The 20,971-nt window shown below is 45.4% G+C and overlaps 1 protein-coding gene across 1 annotated transcript in view; it reads right to left on the reverse strand.

The window, feature by feature from the left end:
- Positions 1-20,971, reverse strand: part of LOC309558406 (uncharacterized protein) — a gene marked incomplete at both ends in the record, with an annotated part of 107,411 nt that overhangs the window by 61,209 nt on the left and 25,231 nt on the right. The window contains one exon of the mRNA XM_082261480.1: positions 19,864-19,937. Within this exon, the coding sequence (XP_082117606.1) occupies positions 19,864-19,937 (74 nt within the window). The remainder of the gene's footprint in view (positions 1-19,863; positions 19,938-20,971) is intronic.

Raw genomic sequence — 20,971 nt, forward strand, 5'->3', positions numbered from 1 at the left:
CCAATTTTTTTAAAAGTTTTTGGCCAATTTGTTTTATGCTACATATGTTTGGTAAAAAAAATCGCAATAAGCGTATTTTGATTGGTTTGCGCAAAAGTTATTGCGTTTACTAACAAAGGGAAAGATTTCTGTCATTTTTGGTGTTTTTTTTTTAACGCGTAATGGCGGCGATCTGCGATTTTTTTTGCGGGACTGCGACATTGCGGCGGACAGACCGGACCCCTGACTGACATTTTTGACACTTTTGGGGGTACCAGTGACATTACTGCAGTAATCAGTGCTATATATATGCACTGTTACTGTAAAAATGACACTGGCAGGGAAGGGGTTAATTTTATTGGAGAGGGAGGGGTTAATGTATGCCTGGTGCTTACTGACGTGTAGGGGGGGAGGTGACTGTGTGATTCATGGACAGATCGGATGTCCAGCTATGCTGAACAGTCCGATCTGTCACTCCCTGTCACTATGGAGATCCGCCCGCTGTGTTTACACACAGCGGGCGGATCTCCAGACTCGATCCCCGACGATCGGGTAAGAGCAGCGGCGATCGCCGCTGCTCCTCCCCTGGCCCGACTTCCGCTGTGAATGAAAACGTTAATACTACGTGACTGGACGATAACGAACCACTCTGCCGCAGTAGTATTACTGTGAGCGGTAGCAGAGTGGTTAAAGAGGTTGTAAACTCATTAAAATTTTTTTTTTTTTTTTTAACCTGAAAGAGAAACACATAATGAGCTAGTATGAATTGCATACTACTGTATTTTCTGGCATATGAGACTACTTTTGAACCTCAAAAAAATCCCCCATATAATCGTCTTATACGCCGAGTATAATATCTCCAAGGTAACCTAAGTATAAGTATTACCGGTAGATGTAATCTCTCAAGACGCTGGCTGTGTGGGCACCCTGTACCAGTATACCGTATGTACCGTAGCTTCGGCTACATACAGTGTTCCGCGCTGAGCCAATCAGGGAGAGCGATGTATTCTATTATTGAATGCAAAGCCTGCTCGGATTGGCGGAGTAACATCAGCCCCCCTCTCTGACTCTGCCAATCCGAGCAGGCTTTGTAATAGAATACATCGCTCACTGTGATTGGCTCAGCGCGGTATACTGTATGTAGCTGAAGCTACGGTACATACGGTATACCGGTACAGGATTCCCGAATAGCCAGCGTCTTGAGATTACATCTACCGGTAATACTTAGGGTACCTTGGAGATATTATGAGAGATTACATGTATTACAGTACCTGGGGTACCTTGGAGATCTATGAGAAATCTGATGTTTTTCAATGGTGTTGCCTTGCTTCAGAAGGGGGGGGTAGTCTTATACAGCGAGTACAGCCCAAAACCTATGTTTTAACTTGAAAATTAGGGGGGTTGTCTTATACGCCGGAAAATACGGTAGCTCATTATGAAATACTTACCTTAGAACGAGCCCCTGCCGTGCTGCCCGCTTACCTCTATGACGGGCGACATGTTAAAGCGGAGTTCCACCCAAAAGTGGAACTTCCGCTTTAGGGAGTCCTGACCCCCCGACATGCCACATTTGGCATGTCATTTTTTGGGGGGGAGCAGGTACCTAGTTTTGACAGGTACCCGCTCCCACTTCCGCTCGGAGCGCCGCGGCGCCCTGAGCGGAAGTTCTCCTCTCCCCCTCCCTCCCTGCAATCTTCTGGGACACGTCAGAGGTCCCAGAAGATTGCCGGCCAATCACGGCGCGCAGCGCGACTCGCGCATGCGCAGTGGGTACCCGGCTGTGAAGCCACAAACTGTAACAGCCGGGTGCCCACAGCAGTGATGCCGGCGCCGAGGGAGAGGATCGAGGCTTCCGGCGGCCGCATCGCTGGACCGTTGGACAGGTGAGTAAATGGCTGGATCTCTGCTTTAAGTCGCCCGCCTTCCGGGATCGCGGCATCCGGCCATCTGATTGGCCGGCCCCACAAATACGTCACTCCCGCGCATGCGCGGTAGCCGACGGTCACGGCACGGGGCTCTGAAGGAACGGCACCAGCGGCCGCTCCTTCAGAGCGCATGCGCCAGTGACGTGTAAGGTAAATATCTCTTAAACGGTGCATGTTTAGGAGATATTTACAGTACCTATAGGAAAGCCTTATCATAGGATCACCTATAGGTAAAAGTTGCAGAGGAGGGTTTAATTCCTCTTTAAGGCTTACCTATAGGTGCTGTAAATATCTCCTAAACTTGCACTTTTTAGGAGATATTTACATTGCATGGAGCCGATGACGTCATTGGCGCATGCACTCCGAAGGAATGGCCACCTGTGCCGTTTCTTCAGAGTCCTGTGCCGTGACCGGCGGCTCCCACACGAGTGGAATCACTCGTCAGTACTAGGAAAAGGGGAAGGTTGGGACTTTAAGTGAGGTGTGTGCATCAAACATGACCATATGACATACAGAGTAAAAATACATGCAAAATAAACCAATGCACATGAGATAACATCAAAAATGTGGACCAGTTTAATTGTATGCAAAAGATGGTAGAAAATAAAATCAAAAAGACAGTGGATGCATTAAATGTAGTTCAATTGACCAAAGCATGTTGAGAAATATACAATAATAGATGACTGTGTAAGAACAAGAAATGCATTATATAATATAGAAAATATGAAAAAAATACATAATGTATAGAAAGATTGTATCCATAATGCTCTACGCGTTTCGTGTATAATACACTTCCTCAGGAGCTGGCACAATCGGCAATCTATAAACAAAATATGTAAAAGTAAAAATGTAAATACAAGTATTTAAGTATTGTTGGAACAATGTCTACCATAATGCATTAATGCTTACAAATTAGTCCAAGCTGTAGCCTCATGAGACCTACAGTGGAGGGTCCAGCCAGTAATACAGCCGGAGTCCGCAGACCCGGACGGAAGACGGGCGAAGATGGATGCGGCCACCACCGGGGACAACGCGGGCTGCGTTTGCAGGTAAGTGTCACATAATGTGCTAGTATGCGACGCATACTAGCAGATTATGCATTTACTTTGCCGGGAAGAAAAAAAAAGAAAAAAAAACGTAAGAGTGTGCTTCCTCTTTAAGCCAACACAGCCATTTTCTTCTTGAGTCCCAAGCAGTGATGGAAGTAACTGCATTTAAGTAAACAGCGTTACTTAACGCAGTTACTTTAAAGGGTAAGGGCTCTTTCACACGGGCGTTCCGTATGTCCGTTTTTCATCCCATCCGTTTGCGGATGAAAAACGGACATAATGTATCTCTATGTAAATACGGATGTCATCGGATGATCATCCTCTGACATCCGTTTTTTGTCAGTTCAGTTCAGTTTTTTTGAACGGAGGAGAACCCTATTTTTTCTTCCTTTCAAAAAACGGAACGGAAGCAAAAACGGATGTCAGTGGTGTCATCCGCAGACATCCGTATTTACATAGACATGCATTATGTCAGTTTTTCATCCGCAAACGGATGGGATGAAAAACGGACATACGGACCGGATGACACAAGTGTCATCCGTGTCCGTTACAAAAAAAAAAAAGGACCTGATTGGGCAAAAAAAAAGGAACGCCCGTGTGAAAGAGCCCTAACAAGTAATCTAACTGATTACTCGTCCCCTTATGGTAACACCGTTCTAATTACTTCGGACGCGTTACCGCAATTACAACTACCACCACCAGATGGCAGTAGTGTAATTCCTCCTCTCTTCTATGACCGAGGGTGGCGCTGTCCGCAGCACTGGCCTCAGTTGATGAGAGAGAGGCAGTGCAGGACGGAGTACAGCGCGCCAGATGGCCCAGGCAGGCCATGAGGAGGGCACTCAAGGGGCAGAGGGCGGCCATTAATTAACCACCGGTCCACCACCGCCAGCAAGAGAGAGAGGCAGCAGCACAGGCCTGGAGGAGGAGGATGGAGCCAGATGGACCCAAGTGTGCCTGGGCAGGCCACACACCACCCCCAGCAGTCAGCCACCACCACCACCACCAGCCAGCCAGGTAGCACAACAGGTACCAAAAAAAAAAACTCAGTCACAGACAGTCAAGACAGGAGGACTCAGTCAGGACTCAGACCCCCACCACCAGTGTGCCACACCACAGGACTCAGACCCCCACCACCAGTGTGCCACACCACAGGACTCAGACCCGCACCACCAGTGTGCCACACCACAGGAATCAGACCCCCACCACCAGTGTGCCACACCACAGGACTCAGACCCCCACCACCAGTGTGCCACACCACAGGACTCAGACCCCCACCACCAGTGTGCCACACCACAGGACTCAGACCCGCACCACCAGTGTGCCACACCACAGGACTCAGACCCCCACCACCAGTGTGCCACACCACAGGACTCAGACCCCCACCACCAGTGTGCCACACCACAGGACTCAGACCCCCACCACCAGTGTGCCACACCACAGGACTCAGACCCGCACCACCAGTGTGCCACACCACAGGAATCAGACCCCCACCACCAGTGTGCCACACCACAGGACTCAGACCCCCACCACCAGTGTGCCACACCACAGGACTCAGACCCCCACCACCAGTGTGCCACACCACAGGACTCAGACCCGCACCACCAGTGTGCCACACCACAGGACTCAGACCCCCACCACCAGTGTGCCACACCACAGGACTCAGACCCCCACCACCAGTGTGCCACACCACAGGACTCAGACCCGCACCACCAGTGTGCCACACCACAGGACTCAGACCCCTACCACCAGTGTGCCACACCACAGGACTCAGACCCCCACCACCAGTGTGCCACACCACAGGACTCAGACCCCCACCACCAGTGTGCCACACCACAGGACTCAGACCCGCACCACCAGTGTGCCACATCACAGGACTCAGACCCCCACCACCAGTGTGCCACACCACAGGACTCAGACCCGCACCACCAGTGTGCCACACCACAGGACTCCGACCCCCACCACCAGTGTGCCACACCACAGGACTCAGACCCCCACCACCAGTGTGCCACACCACCACCAGCAGCCAGCCACTCCAGACAGCAGCAGGTACCAAAAAACAAAATATGGTTACTCACACAGTCAGGAGGACTTAGGACTCAGACCCCCACAGTGTGCCACACCACCACCAGCCACCACCACCTACCCACCCTATACACCCATTGACCCATATATACACCTACCCACCCACCCTATACACCCACTGACCCATATATACACCTACCCACCCACCCTATACACCCACTGACCCCCAAATACACCTACCCACCCACCCTATACACCCACTGACCCCTATATACACCTACCCACCCACCCTATACACCCACTGACCCGTATATACACCTACCCACCCACCCTATACACCCACTGACCCCCAAATACACCTACCCACCCACCCTATACACCCACTGACCCCTATATACACCTACCCACCCACCCTATACACCCACTGACCCCCAAATACACCTACCCACCCATCCTTTACACCGGCCGTGTACAACGCAGGTACCACTAAGAAAATACCACACATACAAGGGGCATATAAGTTATTTGACATATTTTATTATTTTTTAAAGTAACGCAATATTTACTTTTCCTGGTAATTAGTTACTTTTTTACTGATGTAACTCAGTCACTATCTCAGTTACTTTTTGGGAGAAGTAACTAGTAACTATAACTAATTACTTTTTTTAGGTTACACGACCAACACTGGCCCCAAGGGACTTATCGTCAGCTTGCAGCCCTCTTGGTACAGCTTTCAGGAAACCACACACACAACGGAAAAATGAGTGCAAGATAGAGGAGAAACACAGCAGCATATGACATACACAGACAGGCAGACAAATACACAGACAGGCAGACAAATATACAGACAAGTATAAAACACATAAACACTCTCTTGTCTGGGTTCTTTATAATGTGCGTTTAGGCAAGTGCCATATCACTATATCCTCCCCAACCCGTAAGCACAGGCAAACTTAATTTGTGAGCTGAAATGCCCTCACCTGGGCCCCGTTTGTCTGCTGTTAAGGAATTGTGGAGGGTACATACCAAGTCAGGGCACCAGATGAATAGGGGAAATTGACCTTCTGTAAGAATTCAAGCTGCAGACTGAGAGAGTTCCAAATTAAAAAGGTTTATTATCAGACGTAGCTACGTGAGAGCGCACCCCTATAAAGCCGCCCTGTATGCTCCGATCTGATCGATCTCAGATCCTCCCTTTTACAGGGTTTCTTATCACACAACACACATTTAGGGTATGGCACATTGATAGATGGCAACTTGCCCATGGCGGCGTTCTCCTGATAACATCTTATTGAAAACATGTTTTTAACAAACTTTCAAACACCATTTTAGCTTTCATTTATAAAATTCCATTAACCACTTGCTGACCTCCCCATGCAGATTTACTGCAGCAGGGCGGCTCGGCTGCGCATAATCACGTAGATCTACGTGATTACGTGCATGCGGTTTCGGCTGCGCACGCCGCCGGAGCCGTCTTCCCACTGTGATTAGACATAGCGGGAGGCAGACCGCGGGAGGAGCGGGCTCGATCGCCGCCGGCCTACCGCGATGTTTGACAATACTGTCAGGAGAGCCGTCTGGTATGTAAACAATGCAAGGCGGCTCTCCTGTCAGAGAGACAGGGAAAGGTTGTGTGATTCAGCTAATCTGACCGATCTCTCTGTGCCTCTGTTCAATCCATCCCCCCACACAGTTAGAAAGCACATCTAGGGAACACATTTAACCCCTTGATCACCCCCAGTGTTAACCCCTTCCCTGCTAGTGTCATTTATATACTAACAGTGCATATTATTTAGCACTGATCACTGTATTGGAGTCACTGGTCCCCAAAAAGTGTGACCTAGTGTCAGATTTATCCACCGGTTGTAAAGAGGTTGTAAACCTCAGAATTTTTTTTTTTAAAAGTACACCTGTAAGGCAAACACATAATGAGCTAGTGTGCATCGCATACTAGCTCATTATGATATACTTACCTTAGAACGAAGCCCCGAAGCTCCAACTGCTCACCTCTTCCATAGGTGACATGTTCTGTCACCCTTCTTCCGGGTTCACGGCATCCGGCCATCTGATTGGCTGGACCCGTGATTATGTCACTCCCGTGCACGCGCGCGGGAGCCGACGGTCACGGCACGGAGCTCTGAAGGAACGGCACGAGCGGCCGTTCCTTCAGAGCGCATGCGCCAGTGATGTCACTGGCTGCATGTAAGGTAAATATCTCCTAAACGGTGCATGTTTAGGATATATTTACAGTACCTATAGGTAAGACTTATCATAGGATCACCTATAGGTACAACTTGCCGAGGAGGGTTTACTTCCTCTTTAACTATAACACTATAACTTTTGTACTATTATACGTTTTTTTGGGGATTTTTTTACCAAAAATATGTAGCAGAATACAAATTGGCCTAAACTGATAAACAAATTCGATTTTTAATTTTTTTTTATATTTTATTGGGAATGTTTTATAGCAGAAAGTAGAAAATATTGGTGTTTTTTTTTTCAAAAAAAATTAGATTTTTAAATTTTTGGGGGGGGAATTTCATATAAAAAATGTGAAAAATATTGTTATTTTTTCAAAATTGTCGCTCTTTTTATGTTTATAGCGCAAAAAGTAAAAATCACACAGGTGATCAAATACCGCCAATATAAAGCTCTATTTGTGGGGAAAAAAGGACATCAATTGTACTTGGGTACAGTGTCGCATGACTGCACAATTGTCAGTTAAAGCAACGCAATGCCGAATCGCAAAAAATGGCCTGGTCATAAAGGGGGTAAAACCTTCCAGGGCTGAAGTGGTTAAGATATGTATATACTGTATATTATCCTAGCTTTTCATAAATCTTTAATATCACCACTATATAGGTTTATTGAAGACGTGTATTAAAAGTGTTATTATCATACACTATGATGTAGGTAGGTATCAGTAAGAATCGCATTATCCTTATACAGCCCAGACGAACACCCTGCAAAACACTGGGCGCTGCACAGTGCATTTTGCGCCCTGATTGGGCAAAGCATTGCCCACTCAAGGCTCAGTGTAAGCTGGATGTTTAAGGAGCGTGGCCAGGCAGCTGACCATTCTGTCCTTAACAACCGATGAATCAATGGTTGTCCCCTCAGCTGATAAAAAAAAGTGCTGGTAAAAAAAAAGAAAGAAAAAAACTGCTCCATGTCCGGATTTGGGTCTGGTATGGATTTGGAGAAAAACCCTACGACAGAATTAAAAAAAAACAAAAAAAAAATGCCATGGGGTCCTCTCCAAAATCCATACCAGTCCCTTATCCGGGCATGCAGCCTGGCAGGTCAGGAAAGAGGGGGACGAGCGAGCGCCCCCCCCCCCTCCTGAACCATACCAGGCCACATGCCCTCAACTTGGGGGGTGGGTGCTTTGGGGCAGGGGGGCTGTGCCCCCCACACCAAAGCACCTTGTCCCCATGTTGATGGGGACAAGGGCCTCTTCCCAACAACCCTGGGCTGCGGTTGTCGGGGCCTTAAGGGAATCCTGAAGCTCTCGTTAACAAAGGGGCCCGAGATCCCAACCCCCCCCCCATATGTGAATGGTACATACTACCCCTACCCATTCCCCAAAAAAGTGTACAAAAGTAATAATTTCACAAGACAGTTTTTGACAAATTATTTATTAACCACTTCCCTACCGGCACATTATAAAATGACTCCAGCAGGAACACTTTGTCCCTCCGGGCGGACGTGAGATGACGTCCGGCTGTTCTTGCCACTCTCTCGTGCCCCCAGGGACGCGCAGCGGGCGATCCGGAATGCCGCGTCTCCCTCGGGACACAGCCCATCCCCGATCAGGGTAAAGAGCCAATAAAAAATTGGCTCTTTACACGTGACCGGCTGTGTCCAATCACAGCCAGACAGATGCGCTGTCCTCGTGCATGACGCTTTTGCGTGCCCCCAGGGGCGCACAGATTTGTGATCTGGGATGGAGAGTGTCAATCTGACACAGTCCATCCCCAATCAGGGTAAAGAGCCCATGAAATTGGCTCTTTATCACGTGACCAGCTGTGTCCAATCACAGCCGGTCACAGAATGTCAACAAAAAGCGCAGTAACTAGCTGTTACCGTGTTCTCCTCCTCACATACTGATCCTGTGTGAGGAGGAGATTGCAGTAAAAGCTAGTTACCGATTACTAGGGATGAGCTTCGAGTTCAAGTCAAACAAGTTCTAATCGAACATTGGCTGTTCACTCATTCATCGAATGAAGAACAAATGTGCTTCTTCACGGGAAATTTGAGCGCCCGAATCCATAATGCACTGCACGCAGCACGTGCAGAGCATTATGTGATTGGCCAAAGCATGCACCCTGACCTCCATGCTTTGGCCAATCAAATCATCTCTGCCATGATTGGACAAAGGCAGGCTGCCAATCATTGCTCAGGGGCTAAGTACACGCCCCACTCCCACACTATATAAAGGCTGCTCGCACAGCCGCAACATCTAGTGTGACTGTGCGGGCGAGATACCCTATATTGATCTCTATCCATAAAAATCTCTATCTATATAAAGGACAATTGATTAGATATCAGGCCATTGAGTATCTATCGGTCAGTTCAGTATACACTATATTAATCTCTATCTATATATAGGACAATTGATTAGATATCAGGCTATTCAGTATCTATCGGTCAGTTCAGTATACCCTATATTGATCTCAGTCTATATATAGGGCAATTGAGTATCTATCAGTCAGTTCAGTATAGACCATACATTGATCTCTCTCTCTCTTTCTTTTCTCTCTCTCTCTCTCTCTCTCTCTCTCTCTCTATATATATATATATATATATATATATACAGACTTGTATAAAGTACTCGAAATTTCTACTTGAGTAAAAGTACAAGTGCTCGATCAAAAAGTGACTTGAGTAGAAGTGGAAGTGCTCGCAGAAAAAGTTACTTAAGTAGAAGTACTAAAGTATTCAACATTTTTTTTACTTAAGTATTGCAAGTAGTTTTTTCAAAAAATTTGCTACTTAAGTACTAAAAGTAAAAAGTACCAGTAGTTTTGAAAAAAAAATTCTACTCAAGTACTGAAAGTAAAAGTACAAGTACTGTGTTATGTAGTTATTAAAGAAAGAAGTCAAAAGTTTGAACATCATATTGTTTTTTATTATTTCAAATGATTTATTCAAATGATTAACCTGTGTTTGTTAGTAGTTTCTTGATGCACTTTAAGCGCTGTAGCACCATTTATTTGTTTGTTTCATATTTTCTTTCTATTGGAAAGATTTGGTATAGAAGCTTTTATTATACACAGCCTTTATTTTCGTATGCGCTGATTTACAAATGACATTATACACATTTTTTTGAGCTTTATGCAACCTGCCATCTACTGTTCTGGCAGTGGTAATTTTTTTAAAAGTAACGAGTAACTATGCAGCACAAAAAAAAATATCGTAGTAGAAGTATCGAAATCATCGAAAAAATGTAGTGAAGTAAAAGTGGAAGTAGGAGAAAAAAATTCTACTCTAGGAAAGTACAGATACCGCATTTCGGTACTTAAGTACAGTACTTAAGTAGTTCTACTTCGTTACTACACATCTCTGTATATATATATATATATAGCACTTGAGTATATATTAGGCCATTCAGTAACTATTGGTCATGTCAGTATAGACCATATAATGATATCTATATATAGTATCTCACAAAAGTGAGTACACCCTTCACATTTTTGTAAATATTTTATTCTATCTTTTCATGTGACAACACTGGAGAAATGACACTTTGCTACAATGTAAAGTAGTGAGTGTACAGCTTGTATAACAGTGTAAATTTGCTGCCCTCTCAAAATAACTCAACACACAGCCATTAATGTCTAAACCGCTGGCAACAAAAGTGAGTACACCCCTAAGTGACAATGTCCAACTTAGGCCTAAAGTGTCAATTTTATGTGTGGCCACCATTATTTTCCAGCACTGCCTTAACCCTCTTGAGCATGGAGTTCACCAGACGTTTACAGGTTGCCTCTGGAGTCCTCTTCCACTGCTCCATGACAACATCACGGAGCTGGTGGATGTTAGAGACCTTGCGCTCCTCCACCTTCCCTTTGAGGATGCCCCACAGATGCTCGATAGGGTTTAGGTCTGGAGACATTCTTGGCCACCCAATCACCTTACTCTAAGCTTCTTTAGCAAGGCAGTGGTCGTCTTGGAGGTATGTTTGATGTCGTTATCGTGTTGGAATACTGGCCTGCGGCCCAGTCTCTGAAGGGAGGGGATCATGCTCTGCTTCAGTATGTCACAGTACATGTTGGCATTCATGGTTCCCTCAATAATCTGTAGCTCCCCAGTGCCAGCATCACTCATGCAGTCCTGAACCATGACACTCCCACTACCATGCTTGACTGTAGGCAAGACACACTTGTCTTTGTACTCCTCACCTGGTTTCCGCCACACACACTTGACACCATCTGAACTAAATATGTTTATCATGGTCTCATCAAACCACAGGACAGGATTCCAGTAACACATGTCCTTAGCCTGCTTCAGAGGCGTAACTAGAACACTCAGGGCCCCGGTGCAAGAAACCATGAAGGGCCCCCCCAGACCCCTGGCCTTCCCTTCCCTTCCCTTAAAGCCTGGGGCTCTTCCCACTCATCCTGGGGCCCTTTACTCTCATTACGGACCCTTTCACAAGTTCTGCAGTGGGCCCCTTCCTGCCATCTTGGGGCCTCCGCACGGTAGTGGAATGCCAGGGCCCGGTTGCAAGTGTGACCTTTGTGATCCTAGAAGTTCACTCACTGGTGTCAGTAGCTTTTATTTTTTGGTGTTTTAACTGTATTATTTTTTATCATATTATTTTTTTACAATGTCACTGACTATTACTCTGTCCATTCAGAAAAGGAAGGAGCTGGTAAATTACATATTTAACGACCCCTTCCTGGTTCTCTATTGTGACACATCCCCTGCAGCAGCCGGCAGGAGAGGGAAGGGAGCACAGTGGGGGGGGGGGGGGGGACCAGGGGAGCACACAAGGGCCCAGAGACAGCAGAACACAAGTGAACTGGATACCAAGTAGGAACCAATCTCCTCCATTTTCCTCCTGCAGCTACAGGAGGAAAAAAGAGGACAGTGATTTCTCTACATGCTGCCCCCACCGCCCCTCCTATCCAGGTGTACAGGGGAGCCGCACAGGCCCCCTGGAGCATAGGACCCAGTTGCAATTGCAACCCCTGTAGTTACGCCCCTGTGTACAGCCCTTCACTCTGCTCTTCATTACCACATATTCTTACTACTCCCCCCCCCCATTTATTCACCCTTTCTTATCCCTAATAACTGGTGTGCTGGAATCCCTGCATGCTGCATCTGAAACCCTGCATGCTGCATCTTCTCTACATGCTGCCCCCCGCCACCCCTCCTATCCAGGTGTACAGCGGAGCCACAATGGGCCCCCTGGAGTATGGGGCCCGGTTGCAATTGCAACCCATGTAGTTACGCCCCTGTGTACAGCCCTTCACTCTGCCCTTCTTTACCACGTAGTCTTACTTGCCCCCCCCCCCCATTTATTCACTCTTTCTTATCCCTAATAACTGGTGTGCTGCAAACCCTGCATGCTGCATCTTTCATGTTGTTTCAGAAAATGCACTGTGTAATAGAATTCGATGGAAGCACACCTAAAACCCAGGTAAACCGCACATACAACCACACTGTGGCCAACCTGCAGTGCACCAGTGTGAGCCCACTATAAGGATGGGTTCACATAATTGCATGTCAGCCACAAAAGTGTGGCTTTCCTGACACATACACAGAAACGCACTGTCCGTTATTAGATGAGTGGCAGTGCCAATAATTGTTAATGGCACCCCACACCTCTACACATCTACTAACACATGCATTTTCACATGCACCAAACCGCATAGTGTCTCAAAAGTGAAACATCTGGGGTCTATTCAGAGCCATGATATTTCATCAAAGCCCCCCAAAAGGGCAGTTAAAAATGTAAAAAAACAGTAGGTTATATTATGGATAACCAATATTGTTATTCTAAAATATTTTATTGAAAACCGAAATCATTGATATTCATACTTTGGTACAAGATATTATGGCCATACAGAATGATGGCTCATTCATTACATTGTAACGATACATCATACAAACACAGTATTCCTTAAAGGAGTGGTACATAATCCTACGCGTTTCGATACATGTGTGATAAATGACATATAAATCTTCATCAGGGATTCTGATTCAACTCCTGAAAAAGTATAACATAGTATAAGCTTGATGAACTTTGTACATTCTATACAGAAAATTTTTTTTATGCGTCTGTGATTCTTTCCTGGAGGTGGCTAAGAGAAAAGCTCCCCGAAACACCACCCCATGCCCCCCCAGTTCCACCACATACCTGATATCCTGCACCCTGCTGTATATCTCTTCGTAGGTATCATATATATATATATATATATATATATATATATATATATATATACGTTGAAAAAGAGAGGGACAATACGCTCTACACACACCCTTTTGTATGTTTTTTAAATAGTGATCATCTGGATGTAAAAAATTATGTAAGCTCTTTTGTCAGATTTTTCATCGACCCATTAGTGGGTTACTTTGCTCTGTCCTTTGCTCTCCCCATAAGGGATCACGTTTTCAGTTGATGGATATTTGCTTATTATTGTTTTAGGAATAAGAAGCAGGAATCTTGTATACTTGTCTCTAGCTTCCATTTGAGTATATAGGATACCTACGAAGAGATATACAGCAGGGTGCAGGATATCAGGTATGTGGTGGAACTGAACATGCATCAGTGACACTATCCCTCTAGTCTTCCTGCTGGAGCACACACTTCGTGGAATCGTGGACAGGGCTCTTGAGACAGAACAGCGGAAGGAAGAGGTGGACTTCCTTTCCTCACAAGGCCCCCTTTATGCAGATATCATTCCTGTGGGGCCACAAAACACACAGGAGGAGGAGGATTGTGGCAGCATAGATGTAGAGGATAGCATACAACAGTCTTCAAGGGAAGGTTGTCATTGCCCAGAAATCCCAGGAGTTGTACGTGGCTGAGGAGAGGTTGTTCGAGACAATGTCATCCTTAGTGACCCAGAGGACTCAGAATCGCAGGCCTCCACAAACTTACATTGCATTGGCTCCCTGATTCTGCAAATCCTGCAAAAGGAACAGAGCATCCGTGGTATCAAGGAGAGGGATTATTACTGGTTGGCAACCCTTCTTGAACCACGTTACAAGGGTAAAATTCCAGAGCTCATCCTGCCTTCACAAAGGAAGCAGAGGACGAAACACCTTGAGGACACCTTGAAGAAAAATTTATGTAACACCTTTCCAGACACTGGGAGGTTAACGTTCTCTGGACATGTTTCTGAGCCATCGTTCAGCCAAAGGAGGAGAGTTGGAGAAGGCGGCCAGCTGACCGATGCCTTTAAACAATTCTTTAGCCCAGGGCAAATTAGGTTTAAGCAACCACTGGTGCAGGATTATCTAGGGGCAAAAGCAGACATGGACACCTTTCCAACTGAGCATCCACTGGGTTACTGGGTTCTGAGGATGGACCACTGGCCAGACCTTGCTCAATATGCATTCAAGCTACTGGCCTGTCCTGCTTCCAGCGGGCTTTACGAACGAACATTCAGTGCTGCTGGAGGTTTTGTGATGGAAAAAAGTGTGTGTCTGTCCACAGTCTGTTGACCAGCTGACATTTATCAAAATGAATCAGTCCTGGATCAACAGCAGCTATCAAGCCCCTGATGCTGATATAACTGATTCAATTTGCTAGGGGTCTGGCATCCCTTGAAGACTGCCTATGCTGCCTATTGTATTCCTGAATCTTGATTATGCTAGCTTCCAACAAGGTTTTTGGTTTAGGGCACCACCAGCACTCAAGGCCCAATTTTTTTGCACCTGTATGACAAATACATGTGATTTGAATGTTGTATCACATTTGTAACAGCAGGGCTCATTCCTGCACCCAGCAATAGTAACTGTGAGGTGTTACAGTGCTCAGGCACCATCAACACCAAAGGCCCAATTATTCTGCACCTGTATGAAAAGTACATGCGATTTGAATTTTGTATCTAATTTTTAACAGTAGGGCTCGTTTATAATTTTGGCGTACCAGATCCAAATCTATACTTGACCCGAAAGGACTGGGGGGGACCCTACGCTGTTTTTTCCTTTTATTTTATCTGTATTGCCGGGATCCCACAATTCATTACAGGCGCGAGCAAATTTAAATGAAATTTTTTCCTTTAGAAATGTCAGTATTGCTGCAGCAAGCTACATACATCACACAAATGTGCCACTTCACTGGCACATTAAGGGGACCCCCCCCCCCCAGGCACGATATTTAAAGGAATTTTTAATTTTTATTGTTTCAATTTAAGCATCATTAAAATCAGTAAATCACTGTTCCTGTAAAAATGATGCATTTAAGCCTTTAAAATTAGGACTTTTTATTTTTCAGGTTCGAGTCCCATAGACTTTAATAAAGTTTGATTGTTTGAACAAACTTTTCCCCTGTTCCCTGTGTTCTGGTTCGAACCGAACAGGGGAGTGTTTGGCCCAAACCTATATGCGGCACGTTTCAGAGTAAATTACCTCCTTCTTCAGGGATAGCTCTGCAGCTGCAGCTAGTAAAGATTTGATAATATTCACAGCATATTAGAACATACAGTATATACAGGCATCATATATTACAAAAAGCAGGTTCATATATAGTACTTACAGAGTGTTTCCAAACTGCAACACAAGAGGATACATCGAGTAAAAGCAAAAAAAAAAAAAATGTTCAGCTGCCATAATTTCTATTAAAGGACGGAAACATTTAACCCAGTGAGGTTAGCCAGGCATACATTGAGACCACCTGGCACCACCACAAAAGGAAAAATAGTAGGTAAAATTGTAGAAACAGAATTCTAACACCTTTATAATAGGGACAAATTGCAGAATAAAATTGACAGGTCAACGTATTTGTAGCCTAAAATTTGTAATTAAAATTGTAGTTTGCCTTGTTTTTTTATATTACCTCATTCAATGTTTTTAGTAGCACTGAATTAAAGTGCTGGAATCAGGTTGCACTTTTGCATTCTTGATATGGATGCCAGAGGACCTGGAACTGGTTATAGACTGTATTTCAACATTTAGGGTCCATTCACACATGTGCACTGCCCTTTTGCAGATGCATGGCGGTGCTTTCAATTTTTCATGGCACCCCCAGGGATCTTGCCAACGCATATGTGTTTGTACATGCCAAATTGCATGGTACTACAGTACAAACATGTTTTGGTACAGTATGATTTTTAAAATGCGCGAACATGCAAAAAAAGTGCACCCTCCAAGGTGTGAATGAAGCCTTAACGAAAAAATAAGTTTTTAAATCAAAAGAAACATATTTGCACCTGAACTTAGGCTGTTCTGATAGACAAAGCTGGGACATTTCTCAAGCCTCTAGACCCCACTTTCCCTACATTCATTTGACTTATCCCTACGATGGGCTTCCTCGCTGGCCAGTAGGAATGTGCAAGGGCCAGAAAGATGTGGGCAAACTTTGACACTATGGAGAAGTGTCAGGGGTTTGCTTGTCAGAATGGCCCAAAATTTGAACACAACAGGGCTTTTCGTGTAGCTTTTTTAGATATAAGAACCTCTCTGTGCCTGAATTTTATATCTTTTTTTTTTGCTTTTAAGATAGTATCCTTTTCAAACATTCCTTCAGATCCAAATACAGCTGAAATGTTACAATATTGTACACATTTTCCCTGAGTGTTCCTCTTCCTGCTGTTTTTTTTCCCCCTTTGCTCTCTTAAGCTTTTCTCTCTCTTGATGAAGGCCAATGTGATTGGCGTAGTTGAGTAAAAATTTCTTCCTCTCTATCCGTTCTCTTCTTGGGTTTCTTGGCTGTTCCAGGCGGAATCTGACGTTCCTTAAGGCGTTGTCTATCACCATTAGGATGTCGGTGGTTCTTCCCAGTGTTTTTATTTTGCTATCCTTTCTGTAATTCTCAATGGCCATTACCATCTCTGCCCCCATAAATCTAAATTGTTTCTCAATTTCCAGGTAATCTCCTTGTGTTTTGAAGGTGAGGACAACGATAGGAACGATACCTGAAGAAGAGAATGCAGTGAGCAACTCAAAGTTTTAGTGTTTAGTATTTTCCTCCCTACCACAGCTGTCTGTAGTACTCCCATCTACTAGTGTCTGTCAGATAAAGTGGCCAATCAGATGCTGGAAATGTTACATACGGTTAAGCGAGGCCTAAAATACTATGCCTTTTTTTTACCTTGAACGCCAAAGTATTTTTAGATATTTTTTATTAATTTATTTACTTTTTCAAGTTAATCCCAATAAAGTTGAACTATAGGCAAAACTTGTTTTTCATTTTGGATAGAGAAGGGAGGGTTATATCCCATAAAAGATTTATCTTTGTCCCATTAGGGAGATTTACCTTCACTTCCTCTCCCTTAGCCAAAATAAGAGAAAATCCCTGCAAATTAAGGAAATTTCTTGGGGACCCCCAGGTTACCAGAACCAGTGTCCACATTGGAAGATTTCCCCTCTATTCATTTTCTGGGGACAACCCAAAATTTGGGATTTTCTTTTACTTTCACTTTCAATGATAATGGTAAACAGGACAAATTGAGAGGGTAAATCTCCATAACAGGGACACAGACATCAATAAAAACTGGCAGATGTTCTAATCCTTCTCCACTCTATCCAAAACAAAAAAAAAAAAGAAAAAATCCGTTTTGCCTTTAGTTAAGATCAGAAGTTTGATTATATACACTCTTTGTTATGGTTTATGGTTTAGTTGGTCCCATTCACTTATCAGATAGCCAAGAAAATGCCCGTACTTCCCTAATATTGACAATGTGCCCCCCCCCCCCCCCCCCCCACCACCACTACCTTCAGGGACATGCTATGTAAAGGAAGAGGTATGGCTGTCTCTAAGGTTAATTATAATTAAGGCGAAGTACAAGTATATGCGGCCTTGGAAATTTGAGAGACCAATCAATAGTTCTAAAGTCCAAGCAGGATTATTCCATCATAGAGATTCAAGTGTAGCACCCTCTAGTGTGCTAGAAGTGTAAATATTTCTATCTGGTCAGGGGAGTGACTCAAGGAGGCTAGTATGACTTCAAGTGGAAGATGGAGATGGAGTGTTAGGCTGTCGGTGGCCCTTGTGGGTGCCCTCTTGTCTAGGGGGGATTACCTTGGGCTGGGGCTCGGGTGTGGAAGGGACCCTCTTCACGACACACAGAGGTGTTCTGACCAGGCGACACAGGAGCAAGGTTGAGGACAGCAGAAGAACACTGCCGTGCAAATCTCCAGGAAGGAAGAACAGCCAGGAGGACTGGTGAGTGTGACAGTCAGAGGACTGAGAGGCATACCTGAGAGGACTGGATACAAGCAGTCTGGGATGGATGCAGAGTCAGTCTGGGAGAGTCTTAGCCAGGAGGGCTAGTGAAAGTGGCAGCAGCAGCCAGGAGGACTGGCAGTGCCTGAAGAGATGGTACTTGGATCAGTAGCCACAGGAGAAGGACACCTGAGCACTGGGACTTCTGTTTGCTACACTACCATAGGGGCCTGCAGTCCCTGCATGCAAAGGGCATTTGCTACAGGACTGATTGTGCTATTATCAGTCCATCCATACGGTGCCAGCTGTTTCTGGGAGTTGTTGTTCTACAAGCAAGATTGTGCTGGAGGTAGAAGTGTATATATAGGCTGTATATAGCTCATGTCTCTGAAAGGTTCTGAATTTTGATCAAGTGGGCATCCCATAATACCCTCAACCCTATCCAAGTTTAATTCCCCTAATAAAAAAACAAAGCTGTAAGGACTGATTTCTGACTACAGCATGCTGTGGAAAATGTGTGTGCCTGGTTGTGCAGGGTAGTAGATATCTCATTCACCAGCGGCTCCTGCGGGGGTAGCGCTACTGTAAGAGAACGTTTGCTGTGCAAAGACGTGTTCCCGTCAGAAACCTGACAATCGCCAATGAGCATGCGCCAACTCGCGCAACCGCGCACGCACGTTCGCGAATGCGCAACGTGCTTTAGACATTGGCGCCAAAGGGACTATTTAAACCCAGCCCTTACACTGCTCTAGTGCTGCTTTGTCTTCAGCCTTGGATACCTGTTACCTGTTAACCTGCATCTTGTTCCTAGTTCCAGACCCGGCTTGTCCTGACGATTCTCTGCTCTCCGCCTGTACCGACCTTGGCTTGTCCTGTGACCTCTCTTCCTGTCTTCTCCTACTGGCTTCTACGTTACCGATTGGCTTCTGACCCGGCTTATCTTACCACGCTTCTGTCATTCCCAGATCTGTCCATCCTGCCCAGGAGACTCATCAGGCTCCTCCTGTTACCCAGGAACTCCTGCTTCCAGCACCTGCTGCCTGCTTATCACCCTGCTCACCGGACTTCCCTGGCGACCATCACCAGTGGCCATCGTCCGCTTCAAGCAAACCTCCAGGCGCTCGTGCTACTCTATACTCCGGTGCCCCCTGTCTGCACTACCAGGGGTCCCGAGTCGGAGGCGCAAGAGAGGCCTCCCTCACAGTATCAGGCTCATCTCCAGGTACGTGATAGCTACACAAGATAACAAACCAACTTAAAAATGAAAAGACTGTATGAATGGAGAAAAGTGGCAGCTAATGATTTAGTGTGGGTTGTAGATCCATGACCACCAGGTCACAATCTAGTGGAACAAATGGAGGGACAGGGAGCACAAGGCCTTAGTCTCTCCAACAAGCCAGAGCACTTGACCAGCAAGCTTTATTACTTCAAAAGAGCCAAAGAGATGGTGGCACTGATGTAACAAGAATGCCAATAAAAGGAAAGGGAAGAGAGAATGGTGTCCCCAAAAAAAAAAAAAGATCTTCACACAGGATTAAGTTACCTGTCATTTTCACACAGTTGTCCAAAAATTTTCTCACGTCTTCCATTTCTGTAGGGCTTATCGACTTTGTGGAACTAGATAAGAGAGATAGAAGAACACCATATATATCAATGTACAATGGATACGACATTTTAAGGCCCCTTTTCAGCTGTGTACATATGCAATAATGTGCATATTTAATTTGAGTGAAAGTAAGTTATTTAAAAAAAAGCTGCTTTGTTTTGTGTGTGAGAGTGTGTGTGTGTGTGGGGGGGGTTGCTTATGTTGGGGGGGGGGCTTATTATTTCCTGCATAAAGCAGCTTACACTGCTGCACATTGTAAAGGCTATAGAGTCTAGGAACATGTGCTATAGGCACAATGCATGGACATGCACAGACTTGAAGACATTTTAGAAGGAGCCCCTGATGATGTCCGAGTGGACGTAACGCATTGGATGGGGTCTCACGAAGACATCAGTATTGGATGTATCAATAAAGTTTAAATGCTTATGTTGGGGGGGCTTATTAGTTTATGTATAAAGCAGCTTACACTGATGCACATTGTAAAGGCTATAGAGCAGTGGTTCTTAACCTTGTTGGAGGTACTGAACCCCACCAGCTTCATATGCGCATTCACCGAACCCTTTTTAATTGGAAAAATAAAATATGATTTTATGAGTCTAGTCTCGTGAGGGGCACTGCCAGAAAAAAAAGGTGTTGTTTACAGAACTGAATTAAACGTATCATACAAAGTAAAATGTACAGAGGTCAGTAGTATGTATCGCAGCGTACAGAGGTCAGTAGGATGAAGGGCAGCGTACAGAGGTCAGTAGGGTGTAGGGCAGCGTACAGAGGTCAGTAGGCTGTAGGGCAGCGTACAGAGGTCAGTAGGCTGTAGGGCGGTGTAGAAAGGTCAGTAGGATGTAGGGCAGTGTACAGAGGCCAGTAGCATGTAGGGCAGTGTATAGGGGTCAGTTGATTGTAGGGCAGGATAGAATGGTCAGTAGGCTGTAGGACGGTGTACAGAGAATAGGGAAGAGGACAGGAGTTGACAGGACAGAAGATAGGACAGTGTACAGGGATAAGTAAAGCCACACACCAGGAGGCTGGGAGGGCACACACCAGGGGA

Source organism: Pelophylax lessonae, assembly GCF_965119305.1.
Source record: "Pelophylax lessonae genome assembly, chromosome: 6".
Classification (NCBI taxonomy): Eukaryota; Metazoa; Chordata; class Amphibia; order Anura; family Ranidae; genus Pelophylax; species Pelophylax lessonae.